Below are 16,890 nucleotides of genomic sequence, written 5' to 3'. Positions count from 1 at the left end.
TTTGGTAGATTCTACCAACATAGCTGGGTCCTAACTCTGAAATACGTGGCTAGTAAATATGATACATACATATAACATTGCTCCAATCACATTAGAAAAACGGGCTTAGCTTAATTTGAACCACACTTGAACTATTTGAAAATATTGCCAGGGTTGTTCTAGAAGAGAATAAATTCATTAATGCATGGGGAGTGTTCAATGTTGTGTATATAAACTGGCACACATAATTCGGAATCTTTTATCCAGAAAAAACCATATGGTCAAAAACCGACTCTACAAGCCTAAAGATCTAGCCTTGAAGTACGAAATATAAACACTCAAACAGCTCCAACTTAACCATCAGTAGCATGCACAGATATGGCTCCAAATGGAGATTCTCAATAAATATCAGGGGGAAAATGACAAAATGAATGATACAATGCTCACAATGTCAGCAACAACGACAGGTTACAATATCCAAACAGGTATAAGGTCTCGATTTTTCTTCGAGTTCCCGAGCTGTTGGTAATGGTTCCATTCTGTATTTACTGCTTCGAACACAGCAAAACTCATATAAATTTCTGCATGCTCCTTTACTGAAAGGATACACTCTTTCAGGAATTCCCCTGTTGATCAAAACAAAGTAAGAATTGAGAATCTAAAAGCATAACCAATCAAATATTGAAACACAATGCAAGCTAGGGATCACGCAACTTTTTCTTGCATTTAAAACCACAAAATAGCTGAATAAGCATGTCTAACCATATTTTGTATCCTTCGCATATATGTTCTTTGACTGAATCGGTATTCAAGTCTAATATGACACTATATATTTTCAACACATGAAAAGTAGTACATTTAATTATTTTCCATCAAATAATATTACATGGTAGAAGAGAATAAAAGGAAATAAATAACCTTAAATATGGGATTCGCCTACGTCTTACAAGCTCATAGGTAGTCTGATTCGTCAGAACAAGATAACTGCACAAATAAAAAAATAAATCATGTCCAGGTGATACACTTCAGTTATGCTCTTTATGTAAATGACTTTTATTACGGTAGTGCTCAGTCAGAAATATCAAAGCTGGGGCACGGGGAGAGTGAGAAAGCGATCCCAATTGTTTTAATGTTTTAGTAGTTATTTTACTAGAACATTACTAGTGACAAAATCACAACACAAAACAACTAGTGAAAGTATCTGTTAAAGCATTAAAAATTAGGTACATCTGCCAAATTGAGATTATGGTCATGAAAGCAGGGGATAGAAGGAAATGTCGACTATAAACAAATTTACCTATGAAATAGCAGCAACAGGAGCAGAAAGATCAGAGAAATCGACAAAGTTATTAACAGCGATATCACAATTGCATCCTTCCACCTGGCAATTAAAACATTCAGACTAAATCTTGATTGAAATGAAGATATGAATTGCAATAGAAAATAAAACCCTACATGGACAAATACAGACTTCATATGCAAAACCCAAGGACCACAATAATATCTAATCAATGACTTTCTTTTTTCTTTTTCTTTTTTTCTTCGATCTCTTCTTTTTCCGTTTCTCTTCAATCTCTTTCTTTGTACTTGACTTCCATAATAACAAATTCAAAACGTTAAATCATTCCAATGAAATAAAGACATCAGAAAAGATACCATACCAAGCGCTTTTTATATTAGTCTTCAGGTAAGTGATGTACAGGATGCCAGTCCAAAGGCACAATGCTGTCTCTTCGCAAATGTACCACCTATGACATTTAGGCCAAAATATATGAAAGGTTCTAATTGGGACTTTTAAGTTTGAAGCATATGCATAAACATTAACTATTTTCCATGCAAAACTAAATGCATAAACATTAACTATTTGAAGGGCCTACGCAGAGTATAGACAACAATTTCAAAGAGGTTCAGACAAGTTACTCAAAACTATATGTATAACTATACAATTTTTATGAATTTTAATACCATTGACAAGAAGAGTAGTAATCTACATATGTGCAATTCTAAATTCAACTGGTAATCATCTTAGCTTATCCCAACAAACAGAACATGAAATATACCTATTGCTGACATCAAAACAGAATGCAAATTACAAAAACAAAATTCAATATTAGTACAAAATCACTCACCAAAATTTACAATGATTACCCAGACCAATGCATGTTCCGAGCCAAACACAATGATGATCAAACTGAAGAACACATTTGTCACAATCATGACAGTGCTTTGATCTCGGAGGCTGCATATAAATCGGAAGCAAAATATATAATCATCAAAATTTGCATTATAGGTAAATAAGAAATCATCAGATTAACAGCAGCAAGATACACAGCAGATTCACTTTCCAGAAAATTTATGTAAGGGCCATTGAACATACAGAAACAACTAAAATACGAGTACTTAATTTATGGAATAAAACACACAAAATTAGGCTGCAGCATTTTTCTATTTAAAAAAATAATAAACATTTTATATGGGGAGTTGTGCAGCTATGGCAATCTTCGGACTTTTAGGATGAAATGAAACAATAGGAATTTTGAAGCTACGAGGGAGGATGTGGATTTTCTGTGGGGGAGGATAGATTTTCTGTTAGAAGCATTCCCTTTAGTTTGATCTATCTTGATTGGGGCCTGGGAAAGTGATGTATGGATTGTGAGTTTCAGCTGTTAGGTTTTGTTGTTCTCTAATATGGATATCTTGTCTGTCTTTCCTTGTAAATCACTTTATAAAGTTATAATTCTTACTTTAAAAGATGTTGGCATGAGATCTAAAATAAACAACCAGAAGTATAATACAAATGAAAACGTAAAATAGAGATGGTACTACCTGCTCAACATTACAGTAGGAGCATGTCAAACTTCTGCAACAACCAAAAGGAAGCAGTCAGTAGATATATTTGTGAATTACCAAGACTTATTTAATTTGAGAGCTCTTTTACTTAACTTTTCCAATTGATGTTCTATTCAAAAGGAGTTGGTTGAATTGAAACAAATTTAAACTCAGTAAACAAATTGGTTATTATGAAGCATTGGACATTTTCATGTTTGCATTGTAAGGCATAGTGAATTTAAAAATAAATCATTACAAAGTCTGGCAGAACATATGCTTGTATTATACACAGTGAAAGAAAAATTGCGGATTGAGAGCTAAGGAAGCCAGAAATTTGACCCCATAAATAAGTCTCAATGGCATGCAAAACAGAACTGGTGACTGGTACCCCTCTTTTACAATAGTGTTCCTCCCTTTTTCAACTAATAATATATTGTTTGATTTTGCACTTACAAGCATTTAAGTGCATGCGTATGCCAATAAATACAACGGATCTTTTGGCCAACTTATTTCAAACATCATATTAAGAATAAACTTACAACTCATTTCATCTTATCTCAATGAAGACATAATGCCAACTAATTAGGGTTATCAAATAGTAATCGCAACTGGTTGATGCTGGCCCCATGAACTCTAGCTGAGCATAAATCAACATTCAGAGATATATAGATAAAAAGGAATGAACTGTAACTTTTAACCAGTGATATCAACACAGGAAAGCCTAACAGCCACCCGAAATAAAACCATGTAGTATTCTGAATATCCAATAGAAAAAACAGTGTGCGCCTTGATTGAGGCTCCGCTTGTTTCTATGTAACATGATACTCTTCTGACAACTTATGCAATAATTGCCTACCTAACAGATGTTCCTGGGGGATGCAACTCCATCACCAGTTTGGTCCAAGCTGTTGCATTATTTCCAAGAAGATTTCTTGCCACCTGATTCCCTTCCACTGTCACAACCACGCTTCCAGTTTTACTTGAAGCAGGTTGTCTTTGCTTAAACGTTATAAATTTTAAAATAAGACAGTAAGATGACATCAATGACTTAAGTCATTTCAGAGTTGTAAGATCTACATCTATAATGTTATCACATAAAAAAACAAAAGGAAGGGAAATAAAGGAAATAACACTTACTTTGAGGTTGTTGACGTTCTTCTGAATATTGTATTTGACTCATTGACAGCCCTCATTGCATCAAGGACATAGCTAAAAATATAAATTGAAAAAAAGGAAATCACAATGAGCTGAAACTGGAATACAAGCAACAACTTTTCAGATCAAATTCAAACAAATCCAATCATAAGGCAGCATAAGTGCATTGACATTTACCCAGGAGAAGAACCAGAGGTAACAAAGTATTGAACCAATGTGACAGCAAAGAGAGACAAATATATAGCGGTATACCTGAAAAGGGGTAGAAAAGAAAGGCCAAGTAAGTAGGAGAGTTAAGGACAAGACAGAAAACACTAATAGAGCACTTCAGATATGATGACTCAGTCATTTCTGCCTTCAAGTTCATTAATATTGAAATTTCATAAGTTCCACCCTTTGTTCACACAGAATGTGATAATAACTTTTCTAGTTTTACCCCAAAACGCCATGCACACATTTCTGAACAACAGGCACTGCCTTATCAGTTAGACTTATACTAATTTGAGGTAAATTTAAAATTCACACTCACTGGTCTTCCCCTTCAATAATGCAACTAAAATACTATGAAGGGCCTATCCATTTAAAAGCCCTAGAGTAACCCATTTGCACAAATGCGCTAAACTTCATTATAAATATATGTATTAGGCTTTTCACCACAAAATGAAATGCAAGTAAAATACAGAATAAATAAAAGTACAGAGGCAATAGCATACCATGGTTCTGTTTTAGTTTTCTCTATCAAACCTCCATCAAACAGAAACAAAATGCCTACGTATATCAGATGTAACATCACCAATGCAACTTTTAAACCCAAGGCAGACCTCCGAGCTGCAAACCCACGAACCCAAATTCAAAAAATAAAAACATTTTAAGAAAAAGTCAAGCTCTGTATAAACAATTATAATAACAGTAATATGAGATAAGCAAAAAAAAAATCCTTACTTTAGCATAAGAACAAAATACTGGACTAAATTGAGAATTGCAGAACCAAGCAGCTTAACCAAAACAGCTAAATTCTGCTTTTTTATTTTGATTTTTTTGAAAAACAAAAATGACAATGAAAGAAAAAAGCTGACCGGGATCGGAGAGGCAAGGAAGAAAGCGGAAGCATCGGTCCAATGCTCGACACGATGAGTCTCGGAAAGGGCGGCATATGTTCACCATCGTCATCAAGTAAAATAAAAGAGAAAAAAGAAATGAGAAACTGTTTACATCAGTATTTTCGACAACTGGGTTTCCGCGGAAGTGTTTGTTGTTCCCTCAAGAATTGAACTTTCTCGAGAAAGTGTTGGATTTTGGATTGGAATTGGAAAACCCAACTGGTGGAGCTACGACATAGAAGAAGGGTTTGATTTGGATTTAGATTTGGAATTGGATTTGGATAGAGAAAAGTTTTTCAGGGAGAGGAGAATTCAATACGTAGCTGTATACGTCTGTGCCCTCTGTCCCTCTGTGTATCTAATTACACTCTGATTTGTGATGTGCGTATTTGCGCAAATTGCGCATACCGCCATCTCTTTTTTAACTTTTATTTTCTGAAATATATAATTAGTAAAATCGATAAAAATAATTTTATTGATTCAGTTGATTAGTTCTTAAACTTTAATATTATGAGCATAAAAAAAAACCATTATGATACACAGGCTTAGGAACTTAACTAAGAAAAAAACTTAAAAGGTTAGTCTAAGTGATGAAAAATTTTTGTGTGTAAATGTTATATCGTCACATAGTATTATTAATCTACGTGTTTAAATATTGGTGAATAACAAATTATTAAAGTATAGTATTAATAAATGTACACATGTTATAACATATATGGATTAGTAACATTTAGTGATGGTATGACGGTCACACCAATATTAGTGTGAGTGAGACAATGAATTAGGTTTAAAATAAGTTTAACATTTCTTTCTCATGTAACAAAAAAATAATTAAGAACGTAAAAGTATAAGATATGCACAAATATTATTTTATTATATTCCAAATGTAATATTATGCTTTTTGAAAATGTATAAAATTTCACCAAAAAAAAAAGTATGAAATTATTTAAAACGTTGAACAAATTTTGTGACTCCAACATTATTATTATTATTATTTATTATCTTATTAATTAATTGTCATTCATAAGTGTTTCTCTTTTTATTTATTTGATGCATGAATCCAGAGTTTTCTCTCCAAATGGGCAATTAATTCTTGGAGCAAGGGGATAATAATATATAATGTGCAATTAATAATTCAAGTGAATGAAACCCATTGAAATTCTAATCAAATAGTACATAGAGTCGTATTATTAAGTAGTGTGTACGCAAAATCAACATGAATTAAATTGGATTAACTCAACTACTCAGGGAAGAAAGAAAGAGCATTTCCTGCGCCCTTTGTTCCTTCCTTTTTTTCTTTCTTTTTTTAGAAAACCTGTCATTAGAGGAGACCACACATCTTTGATGGTCCGTATCCCACCAGATAAGTTAGATAGTCCAGTTCTGTTACGTGCACCGACAGGTCCTCCTACGTCCTAACCAAACAGTCACACGAGTGACACTACCCAACCTTAACTCGTCCGATTTTTTATGTAACACGAGCTAAGCTTCATCACCGATCATTCAATTGCAATCTTATTATATTTTCTTATTATTATTATTATTAATTTATTATTATATCCGCCAAGCATCACAATTGTCATAGATAGCTAGATCATCAAACTAGCTCATATTGTTAAGAAACTAGTTTTGTACTTACAGGCTTGATAGTCTATTCCGGGCTTGCTTGTACTTCTCTTGTTTGTTGGGCCTTTTAACACCCCTCAACCCAAGAAAATATGAATTTAGGAATGGCAAAATTTCTCATCCCCCAAAATTTTTGTAGGACTTGTCCCGATTAAGCGGGTATGGTAATACCATTTCCGTCCCCGCTCGTCCCGTATACTCATTTAATAAAAATATTATATTATATAATTATATTATAATTTATTTTCTTAATTTTTATTGTATGTCTTTAAAATTTAATAGTATTTTCTTTATAATTTAGTGTTATTATAATATAATATGATGAATTTTAATGTATTTCATCTATTATATTATATATTTATATTAATTTATTATGTTATTAATAAAAAAATTTATTTTTAAAAAAATAATAAGGGCACCGAATACCCCCGATAGGGACCCGATTACCAGACGAGGCGAGTATGATATTGGCAAACCCGCTCAGTTGCCATCCCTAAATATGATCCATATACTCCATTGTTGACAAAATTAGTATGTAGCAAATATAATTTACCCATCTTGTTATGTGTCTAATATGAGTGGGACCTAAATAAGTGGTTTACACCTTCACTCAAGATATGATACATAATATAGTTTACTCAGATGAAAGTTGAAATCTAATTAAGCAAATATAAGTGACTGTCAATCGGTAATGTGCATAAATGTTACAAATGAATCTCATACACATTAACTATTTAAAGAAAAAACAAAACTCATGCAACTATAACTAGCTAGCATCATACATTGTACATCAGAAAAGAATCACTTAAAATCACATTTAACAAGGGAAGAAGCAGAGATGGATATGCTACTTATGGAATATGCTATATCTGTTGCAGTCATCACTCATCTAGCTGCATGCGATTAATTAAATCATATCAATTAGAAAATTCCGCCAACAAAATCAAAACAAACTAAACCCTTAATTATTGTAATTTCCTTGTACATGTACATATGCGGCTTCTAGTAACGTGCCTACTTGGAGCCAGACTGGAACTTGGGACAATGACCCTTTAGAAGTAGGAATCTAATAGTTTATACTACTAGTTGATTCTAGTACTTTCTATTCGACTTGTCTAATTTTCTTGAAAATTTGCAATAACCGAGGCAGCCATTAACCCAAGCTAGCTAGCTTAATTGATATAAAGTGTAATATTGGTCTGATCATATATCTCACACACACACACACACACACACACACACAATTAACTAAATTAGTACTACTAGCTATTAATTACCATGGGCAAGAGGAGCTTATCATTTTCAGTTTCTATTTGGGTCATTGTGTTTGTGGTGATGTTTGGTTTGCATGGATCCTATTCGACACAGGAGGAGCCAATTGTGCCAGCAATTTACGTATTTGGTGACTCCACAGTAGATGTTGGGACAAACAATTACTTGCCTGAATGTGGAGCAAGGGCTGATGTCCCTTTTAATGGAATTGATTTCCCTCATTCTATACCAACGGGCAGATTTAGCAACGGCTACAACACTGTTGATTACATTGGTATATTATGTATTTAGACTGTTTAGACTGTTGATTAATTGTCATTAATTGCATGCTTTATTAATATGTAGTAGACTAGTTCTAATAAATTGTTGTTTTCATTTGGGTTTTTGATTTTTGTTTGATTATTATTATCATCATCATCTTAATGTATATATTAACTTTTTGTTTTTTTTGCTTGGTGCATGTGTTATAAATTGATTAGCCAACTTACTGGGTTTCAATCAGAGCCCGCCACCTTTTCTCTCTGTTTTAAACAACAATTATAAGCAATCTATTGATCTCAAGAGGATTAGTATGCTAATTAAAGGAGTCAACTTCGCCTCTGGAGGATCAGGCCTTCTGAAAGATACCGGAAAAGTGAAGTGGGTAAGAAACAAGAACATACCCACCAAGTACAGAGCAATTAATTAAGTTGTAATTAATTTTCTTAATTACTTGGTCTAACACAGTTTGAGAAAATATTTATAATTTTAATATATATTATATAAACCTACACAGGGAAAGGTCATTTCCTTTGGGGAACAGGTCCAGCAATTTGCGACTGTCTTAGAATTACTGGGTGGTGCTGCAGCGGCTAAGAATCTATCCAAGTCCCTCTTCCTCATCAGCGTTGGAAGCAATGACATCTTCGAATACTTTGCTTTTAATAACCAGAGCAACAGCAGCACTACTGGCCAAGACTACGTGACCACTCTTATGTCCACTTACGAAACTCACTTAAGGGTCTGTCACATTATAAATTCAAAACTAGTGAAAATATTAATCCTAATGAATATTGGTCTTAAACTTTAATTATCTTATTTTCAATTGCAGAGCCTACATAAGCTAGGAGCCAAAAGATTTGGGATAGTTAGTGTTCCACCAATTGGGTGCTGCCCATTCCAGCGTAATTTTAGTGAAACTGGTGGCTGTTTGGAACCCATGAATGCTTATGCTCAATTATTCTATACGGGACTGCAAGGCCTCCTGCAGAAATTAAGTTCAGAATGCAAAGGGATGATTTACGCACTTGCAGATGCATATCAAATGACAAATTTTACTCTCCACAACCCCTTTCAATTTGGTAATTATTAAGCTAACATCTTATCAGATATCTGACATGTTATATTGTCGATCTGTCAATTAAGACCACATATTTAAATAAATTTTCACCCAACTAATAGTCCATGTTAACAATATTTTGACAATATTATAACATATTGGCCGGACTAATAGAGAATTTTCATATTAAAGCTGATTCATTAATTTTGTTTATATGGCCTAACTTTTGTTTGGTAGGTTTTAAGGAGGTGACAAAAGCTTGCTGCGGAAAAGGGAATTTCAATGCAGAGTTGCCATGCAAACAAGATTCGGATGTGTGTGCAGATCGCGAAGGCTACTTGTTCTGGGACCAATTCCATCCAACACAGGCTGCGTCTAAAGTCGCAGCTACAACTCTTTGTAGTGGTGGCAAACCGTTCGTGGCACCAATGAATTTGGTTCAGTTGGCCCTACTTGCATGATTATATATAGATGTCTAAGAAGATCAATTAGATGATATATGATTAAACCATGTACGTACCAAGTACTTTATCATCAATTTGATTACAAATTTTTAATAGTACAAGCTTTAATGTATGGCATAGAAATTTGGACACGAGAGCTTATAAATTAATGAAGTGTGTTGATGCAAATTCTCGTAAGGTAGATGCAACAACTTAGATAAGCTGATCTGGCTGATCAGGTGCTTTGCTGGATGATGAAGTGGATGCTGGTTGAGATCTTCCTGCAAGAGAAACAAGGTCAAGGGAGATGGACCGGTGTGGTACCAGCCAAACACGCTCCGATGATGAAGTCAGTGATGGTGTTTGATGGTGGATGAGGAAGAACAAAGGAAGAACTTGGGAGAATGGGAAGAACAAGGCAAATGTTCTGGGTTATTCTCAGCAAGTTGGGTATGCTCTTGGGAGAGTGGAAATTTTGTGTAAGTGTTTTGTGTGTAGATGCGTAGTCCTAGTTTTTGCACATATGACTTGATATATATAAGCAAAGGAAACCTTAATGAGTAAGATACCTGCATGTGAATGAATGGTTGCCAGAGACCCACGCACCTGGTCAGACCTAGTTGCATGCTCAGCTGCCTGCTTCTTCAGCATTCAATGCTGCATTGAATGCTCCATTAAATGCAAGGCTGGAAGGTTCAGGCAGACTGCTCCAGTAGTCATGAATGCAAGCCTGATATCCCCTCTGTCAGAAGATTTGTGTCAGGTGCATTTAAGTGTGGCGGTTCGTCCCAGCATGATCTTCCCGGGAATGGCGGCGGAGAGCCGAGCCGAGCCGATACAAGCACATGTTCTTATGCGTAGACATAAGTCCATGTGTGATCGGATCGGGCATGGGATTCAAGACCGAGCCGATCCAGTAGACTGGGGTCCTTCCGAGCCCTAACTGGTCGACGCCAGAACTCGAAAAGAGACCGTGCCCTGTGCCGAGCCGAGCCGAACCGGAATGACCGTGGTGAGATGGACACTCGATCCATTGAAAGATCATCGGTTCGGCTCGGACCGAACATGGTGGGCCCGGCGTGGAAATTCGATCTGAGCTGGCAGAGGAAATGCTGACCAGTGATGATGTGGAGGTCAAAGTTTGACCATAGAAAGTCAACTCCGAGGTGGGTGTTGACCAGCCACGTGTCGAGCTGTGATTGGCTATTCGGATCGATGTGGATTTTCCCACAAACAGGAGTCCCCCAACTTCCGATCCGAACAGACAGTGGTGGATTGGAAGTTGAGATGTAAGGATTTTCCCAAAGATAGCACTTTGTTTGATCCGAGCCGAACCCTACAAATCTATGTTCTCGAAGATCCGAACACATGACGACTTGTGATTGGCCAAAATATCTCAGGGGCAGGTGAAGGGACGTTTGATTTCTGCATGGGGGAACGTAAGGGTCACCTCATTATGGGTATTTTTGAATGCTTGACAGGTGTCAAGATCTGGCATGTGAAGCGCCAGAAATGAAGGGTTGAGATCGGTTTGCATGGGGGTATAAATTGGCAGTTTCTCTCTCTGCCTCTTCACTTTCATCTTCAGTTTCTTCTTTTCTCTGCGAAACCTCTCTCTCTCGCCGCGAATTTCAATCTCTCACCGCCGTCCGAGAGGTTGTCCGATCCCGATTTTGACCAGACACGGTCGTGGGCGAGGTGGTTCCTAGTGTGTTAGGGGCGGAGACTTTGGGCGGAGGAAAACCAGTAAGTGATTCTCCTCCTTTTTGAGTTTTCTGCATTTTCGGGTTTTGGGTGTGTGTTCTTGAGAGTTCTTGAGAAAAACCACTTTTTGATTCAAAAAGCAAGAGAGAGAAAAGTGAGAAGGTGTTTGTAATGTCTGAGACTGACTCGAGTGGCCGGCTCGGCTTGGGAGAAGCCTTTGAAGGAGATAGTGAGGCTGAGATGAGCCGAAGCCCGTCTGCGGGTGAGGCCGAGCCGAGCCGAAGCCCACCTGCGGGTGAGGCGAGTTGGGACGGTTTGTCCGAAGAATTGGACGAGGCCGGCTCGGCACTGAACCGCAACCCAGGTGGAGAGCGCCGAGCCCGGGGGGACCAAGAAAACCCCGAGATATTGAGTTCCGATAGGGAACAAGGGATGGCCGAAGGAGGCGACGAAGAGCCTCTTGACGTCGAGCCGATCGCCACCATCCCGAGCAGACTCACCTCAGGCTCGGATGAAAGAGACAGGGGTCACGAGGCATCGACCTCGGCTCAGGGGGTGACGGGGAGTCCGATCGACCCGGACTTCTATGAGGAATTGGCGTGGAAGGCCGATCAGATTCCTAATGAGATGACAGAGTATCATCTCAAGGACCTGAGGGGTAGGTATTCGGTTCCCGAGTCTGTACAGATGAGATTGCCTAGCGGGGGAGAGATACCGAGCCGACCTCCACGAGGATGGGTGACAATGTACCCCGAGATGTTTGAGAATGGGGTCCGGCTTCCCCTGCATCCCTTCCTGCAGGACTGGCTCGCGACGATCGGCGCGGCGCCGCACCAACTGAACCCAAATGTATACAGGATCATCCTGTCCATGCATATCTTGTGGCACAAAGTGCACAAGTGTGTACCACACAAGGATGTCCTGTTCTGCTCCTACGCGCTGAGGTCGAAGAACACTGAGCTCGGCTTCTACAACCTGCAGGCCTACTCGGGGCCGTTGTTCTCGGGCAACCCCTCCTCTCAGAAGACTTGGAAGAGGAGATACTTTTTTGTCTCCGGGGATTGGGAATTTGCCGATCCGAGCGATGTTACCCCGGCTCGGGTCCCCAGAGCCTTTAGGATCCCAGGTGGGCATTGGAAGTTTGGGGCCGATCCGAGGGCAATCAGTATATATTTTGTAATGACTGTATATATGTATTTCATGGCTAACTCTTTTCTGTTTCATCCTTGCAGTCAGCTGGGGCAAATATAAACTCCGAGGCGAGCTGAAGGATCAGATCGCCGTGATCAGAGACTCACCGGCCGAATACCTGTCCACCAAGTTCCTGCTCGGACCGACTCAGATCAGGTTGAGTGGGATCTCCTGGTTTGTACCCAGGTGGAATCCGAGGGCAGAAAGGGGAATGGCGCCCACCGAACTGGAGGCTCGCCTGAGGAGGAAGGCTGCTCGGAGCGTCCAGAGGAGGGCCGCGGGGCGGGCCCCTGCCGAGCCGGTCCAGGTTCCTGCCCCAGCGGCAGCTCAGCCTAGATCTCCTGCGCCGAGACCGACTCGGCAGGCAGAGAAGAGGAAAGCTCCCCAGGCCGAGGCCCCGGTGGAGAAGAGAGCTCGGGCCGGGCCCAGCGGTTCTGGTGCCGAGGCGTCCGGATCGGGGCCCCCGAAGGCGGTGGAGGTAGACCCTTGCCTCGAGCCGTTCGTCACGGGCTTTAAGCGTGTGATGACGCCGAAGGCGCTGGAGGGGCTGTGGACCGGTCACGGCGAGCCGGGCTTCAGCCACCAGGCTTTGATCACATCCCGCCAGGCTATGATGGTAAGTCTTTTTACTTCGGATTTTGTCTATCCGCTCGGTTCGGATTAGTAACAGATATGTTTTCCTTGCAGCTCGCCATGAGGCAGTTCGAAGCTGCTAAGGCCGCCGTCGATGCCGAGGCGAAACTGGAGAGGTTTCGGGCACGGGTCGTGGAGCTAAAAGAGAAGTTGGCCGAGGCCGAGCGGACGGTCAATGCCGAGCGCGAACGGTCGGAGGGTCTGCAGTCCAGGCTGGCCAGGAAGGAGGAGGAGGTCGCTCGGCTCGGCAAAGAGCTCGCGTCCTCGGAGCAAAATGTGGCCGACTTGAGGCACTATGTCGGCGATCTCCAGCGAGACGTCGAGGCGGCCGAACGGAGGGTCGAAAATGCCGAGCTCCGACGTCGAGCTGAAATACCGAGCGCCCAGGCACTTGCCGATGCCCACTTCGAGGGGTATAAGGAGCTTCTGGACGAGATCAAGTCGAAGAGGCCGGACTGGGATGTCTCATTCCTTGGCGAGTCCGATGACGAGGGGGAGGATACCCAGGGGAGTCACCAGGACGAGCTTCCTCCTCCCGATCGCCAAGTCCCCGCTGAAGCCGAGCCGACTCCGGAAGATCCTCCACTGCCCACGTACGAGCCGACCCCAATCCCTCCGGCCCCCGAATCCGATCCCAACGCTGAGATGCAGATCGGCGGGGTTGAGGTGGTGCAGCTCGGTGAGGAGACGCCCGAGGAGTCCATCGAGCCGATCCTGGAGGGCCCTGCCGAGCGATCTGCATGATGGCTTATTTTGTTTTTTATATTATCTTGTTTTTGTTTTTTTGTTCCCGAGCCGAAGTGTGGCTCGGGTTTAATTGTTTTTGGAACAATTTGTATTTGGTTTTATGTTATTTATTTTATCAGTATTTTCTTTATGAGTTAAGTTATTATCAATTCAGCTCGGAAATTAAGCTAAAGACATAACCAATAACACATGAAAGTGATAAAAGTGACAATAATAAAAACCAAGACATTCTGGGATCGGCTCGACATGCCGATCGCAATGAAAATGAATGGTAATGATAAGTTAGAACTTGTCTTAGGGTTAGCCTGATAAGCATAACCAAGATAAGTAAAAAGTCACCTCGGACGGGCTCGGCATACCCATTGAGATATTTTAGGAATGCAGTTTTTTGAGAAAAATATTCAAACCCACTTTCAGATCGGCTCGGCATGCACGATGAAAGTTTCGATTGGAGTGTATATTTTTCTTTTAGAAATATCCTGTTGAACGTTAGGACTGTAGGAAGTCACTTCGGCTCAGACAGGGATTTTTATAGACCTGATAAGTCTGTACCATGTCGAGCATCGGGCCGAAAATGGCGCGCTAGCTCGGCACGGGAGTTTATAGACCTGATGAGTCTGTAATATGCCGAGCATCGGGCCGGAAATGGCGCGCCCGCTCGACACATGAGTTTATAGACCTGATGAGTCTGTAATATGCCGAGCATCGGGCCGGAAATGGCGCGCCCGCTCGACACATGAGTTTATAGACCTGATGAGTCTGTAATATGCCGAGCATCGGGCCGGAAATGGCGCGCCCGCTCGACACATGAGTTTATAGACCTGATGAGTCTGTAATGTACCGAGCGTCGGGCCGAAAATGGCACTTCGGCTCGGCACATGGGTTTGTTATTTTTTTTTTCGGAGGGAACACTTAGATCTTTCCTCTTTGTTGAAAGTGTATAGGAGTAGAGTCCCCAGTGTTCGCTTCGAAAAATAAGAAGAAATGAGTCAAAATGTGTTCATCTCTTCATTGATTGGAATGGGTGTTAGGTCGGACAGTCCCCGATCCTAACTACATTTTACTGGTAATAAGTCTTCAAGTGTTCAGCGTTCCAGCTATGCTTGAGAGGCTTCCCAGCCAGAGTGGCCAAGTTGTAAGTGCCAGGCTTGACTATGCCTGTGATTCTGTATGGTCCGGTCCAGTTTGGATCGAACGAACTCTCCTTGATGGCAAGGGGATTCTTTTTCATGACGAGATTGCCCAATCCGAAGCTTCTGAGTCTGACCCTTTGATTGTAGTATTTGGCTATCCTCTGTTGGTAAGCGGCTCGGCAGAGGTTGGCATCGGTTCGCCTCTCCTCGATCATGTCTAGGCCGAGCCGAAGTCCGGTGTCATTGGTCTCGGGATTGTACGTGCCGGTCCGGAATGAAGGAGTCCCCATTTCGACCGGGACGACGGCGTCAGTTCCGAACGCCAATGCATAGGGTGTTTCCTTCGTCGAGTTGCGATAGGAAGTTCGATAAGACCAAAGCACCTCTGGCAAGAGTTCAGGCCAATTCCCCTTAGCATTATCAAGCTTAGTCTTGAGGGTCTTCTTGATGATCTTGTTGATGGCCTCGACCTGTCCGTTTGACTGCGGATGGTAAGGCGCGGTGAAGCGCAAGTTGATGTTCAGACGTGAACAAAAACTCCTGAACTTCTTGCAGTCGAACTGTTTGCCATTGTCCGCAATGATGGTGTGCGGCATGCCGAATCGGCAAATGATGTTCTTCCAGACGAAGGTCTCCATTCGTTCGGCTGTGGTTGTGGCTAGGGGCTCGGCCTCGGCCCATTTGGTGAAGTAGTCGACTGCTACTACGGCCATAGTGACTTGCCCTTTCGCCTTCGGCATAGGACCGATCAGATCGAGTCCCCACTGCGCGAACGGCCAGGGGCTGGATATGGAGGTCAGAACCTGGGGAGGTTGATGGGGGACCGCGGCAAATTGCTGGCATCTGAGACAAGCGCGAGAGAGATGATCTGCGTCTTTGTTCAGCGTTGGCCAGAAGTAACCCTGTCTGATTGTCTTGTAGGCAAGGGCTCTTCCTCCAGAATGGTTTCCGCATATCCCCTCGTGGATTTCTCTCAGCACATCCTGACCTTCTTGGGGAGTGACGCACCGCAAGTAGGGCAGGGAGAAACTCCTTTTGTAGAGCTGACCATTGATCATGCTGAACCGAGCCGACCTCGTCTTGACGAGACGTGCCTTGTCCCTCTCCGGGGGAAGGATCCCGGAGACCAAGTAATTGATGATCGGCGTCATCCAGTTCGGCTCGGCCTCGGTCTGCATGACGGTGACTTCGTTTTCGGCGGTGCTAGGTCTGTCCAGGATTTCAACTGGAACGTGTCTAGCGGATCCGGTGTCTGTGGCCGAAGCCAAACGTGCCAAGGCGTCGGCTCTGCAGTTCTCTGCCCTCGGGATTTGGGATATTTTGTACTCATGGAAGTTCCCAAGCAGCAGACGAGTCTTCTCGAGATAGGCAGTCATGCTAGGTTCTCGAGTCTCATACTCTCCCAATATCTGATTGACGATGAGTTGGGAGTCGCTGAAGATGTTCAGTTTGGTTGTGCCGAGCTCCTTTGCCAGTCTGAGTCCGGCGATGAGAGCCTCATACTCTGCTTCATTGTTGGATGCTTGAAATCTGAAGCGAAGGGCATACTCCATCACAACTTGTTCTGGGGAGATCAGAACAAGCCCGGCTCCACTTCCCATGGTGTTGGAAGATCCGTCCACATAGAGGGTCCAGGTGAGGAGGTCAACCTGGCTGTGGTCGCCGTTTGAGTTCGGATCAGACGCCGCTGGCATAGCGTCGGTGCGCGGCGGATCCTCCGTCGAGGTGGTCGACTCACAGATGAAGTCCGACATGGCTTG

The 16,890-nt window shown here is 41.7% G+C and overlaps 2 protein-coding genes across 3 annotated transcripts; one reads left to right on the top strand and one right to left on the bottom strand.

Moving 5' to 3' along the window:
* Window positions 1-144: 144 nt before the first annotated feature.
* LOC147284902 (DHHC-type zinc finger family protein) lies at window positions 145-5,412 on the bottom strand. 2 transcript variants are annotated; one of them, XM_086243692.1, is made up of 11 exons: window positions 5,040-5,412; window positions 4,677-4,791; window positions 4,141-4,215; window positions 3,946-4,017; window positions 3,665-3,802; window positions 2,806-2,839; window positions 2,109-2,218; window positions 1,641-1,727; window positions 1,277-1,360; window positions 898-963; window positions 145-605 (listed from the first exon to the last, which is right to left on the bottom strand). In XM_086243692.1, the coding sequence occupies exons 1-11, from the start codon at window positions 5,131-5,133 to the stop codon at window positions 431-433; spliced, it is 1,050 nt and encodes a 349-aa protein (XP_086099818.1). In that variant the 5' UTR covers window positions 5,134-5,412; the 3' UTR covers window positions 145-430. The 2 variants fall into 2 exon arrangements, with proteins under 2 accessions (XP_086099818.1, XP_086099819.1); XM_086243693.1 differs by lacking the exon at window positions 3,665-3,802.
* A 2,555-nt stretch (window positions 5,413-7,967) lies between these two features.
* LOC147284901 (GDSL esterase/lipase At5g55050-like) lies at window positions 7,968-9,740 on the top strand. The gene is made up of 5 exons (XM_086243816.1): window positions 7,968-8,235; window positions 8,441-8,604; window positions 8,737-8,961; window positions 9,052-9,301; window positions 9,517-9,740. Exons 1-5 carry the CDS (start codon window positions 7,968-7,970, stop codon window positions 9,738-9,740), a joined length of 1,131 nt encoding a protein of 376 aa, XP_086099942.1.
* Window positions 9,741-16,890: the final 7,150 nt, after the last annotated feature.

Source organism: Dryas octopetala, chromosome 5 (genome assembly GCF_963921425.1).
Source record: "Dryas octopetala chromosome 5, drDryOcto1.1, whole genome shotgun sequence".
NCBI classification, from domain to species: domain Eukaryota; kingdom Viridiplantae; phylum Streptophyta; class Magnoliopsida; order Rosales; family Rosaceae; genus Dryas; species Dryas octopetala.
This window is presented reverse-complemented; position numbering and strand designations above follow the sequence as displayed.

Bases quoted from the DNA above. Each gene is read 5' to 3' on its own strand.
- LOC147284902 (XM_086243692.1), bottom strand. From the start codon at position 5,133: ATGACGATGGTGAACATATGCCGCCCTTTCCGAGACTCATCGTGTCGA. The intron at 3,803-3,945 runs GTAAGTGTTATT...GTTTAAGCAAAG, and splicing joins AGAACGTCAACAACCTCAAA to ACAACCTGCTTCAAGTAAAA. The intron at 1,361-1,640 runs GTATGGTATCTT...TTTAATTGCCAG, and splicing joins ACTAATATAAAAAGCGCTTG to GTGGAAGGATGCAATTGTGA.
- LOC147284901 (XM_086243816.1), top strand. From the start codon at position 7,968: ATGGGCAAGAGGAGCTTATCATTTTCAGTTTCTATTTGGGTCATTGTG. The intron at 8,962-9,051 runs GTCTGTCACATT...TTTCAATTGCAG, and splicing joins CTTACGAAACTCACTTAAGG to AGCCTACATAAGCTAGGAGC. The intron at 9,302-9,516 runs GTAATTATTAAG...TTTGTTTGGTAG, and splicing joins CCACAACCCCTTTCAATTTG to GTTTTAAGGAGGTGACAAAA.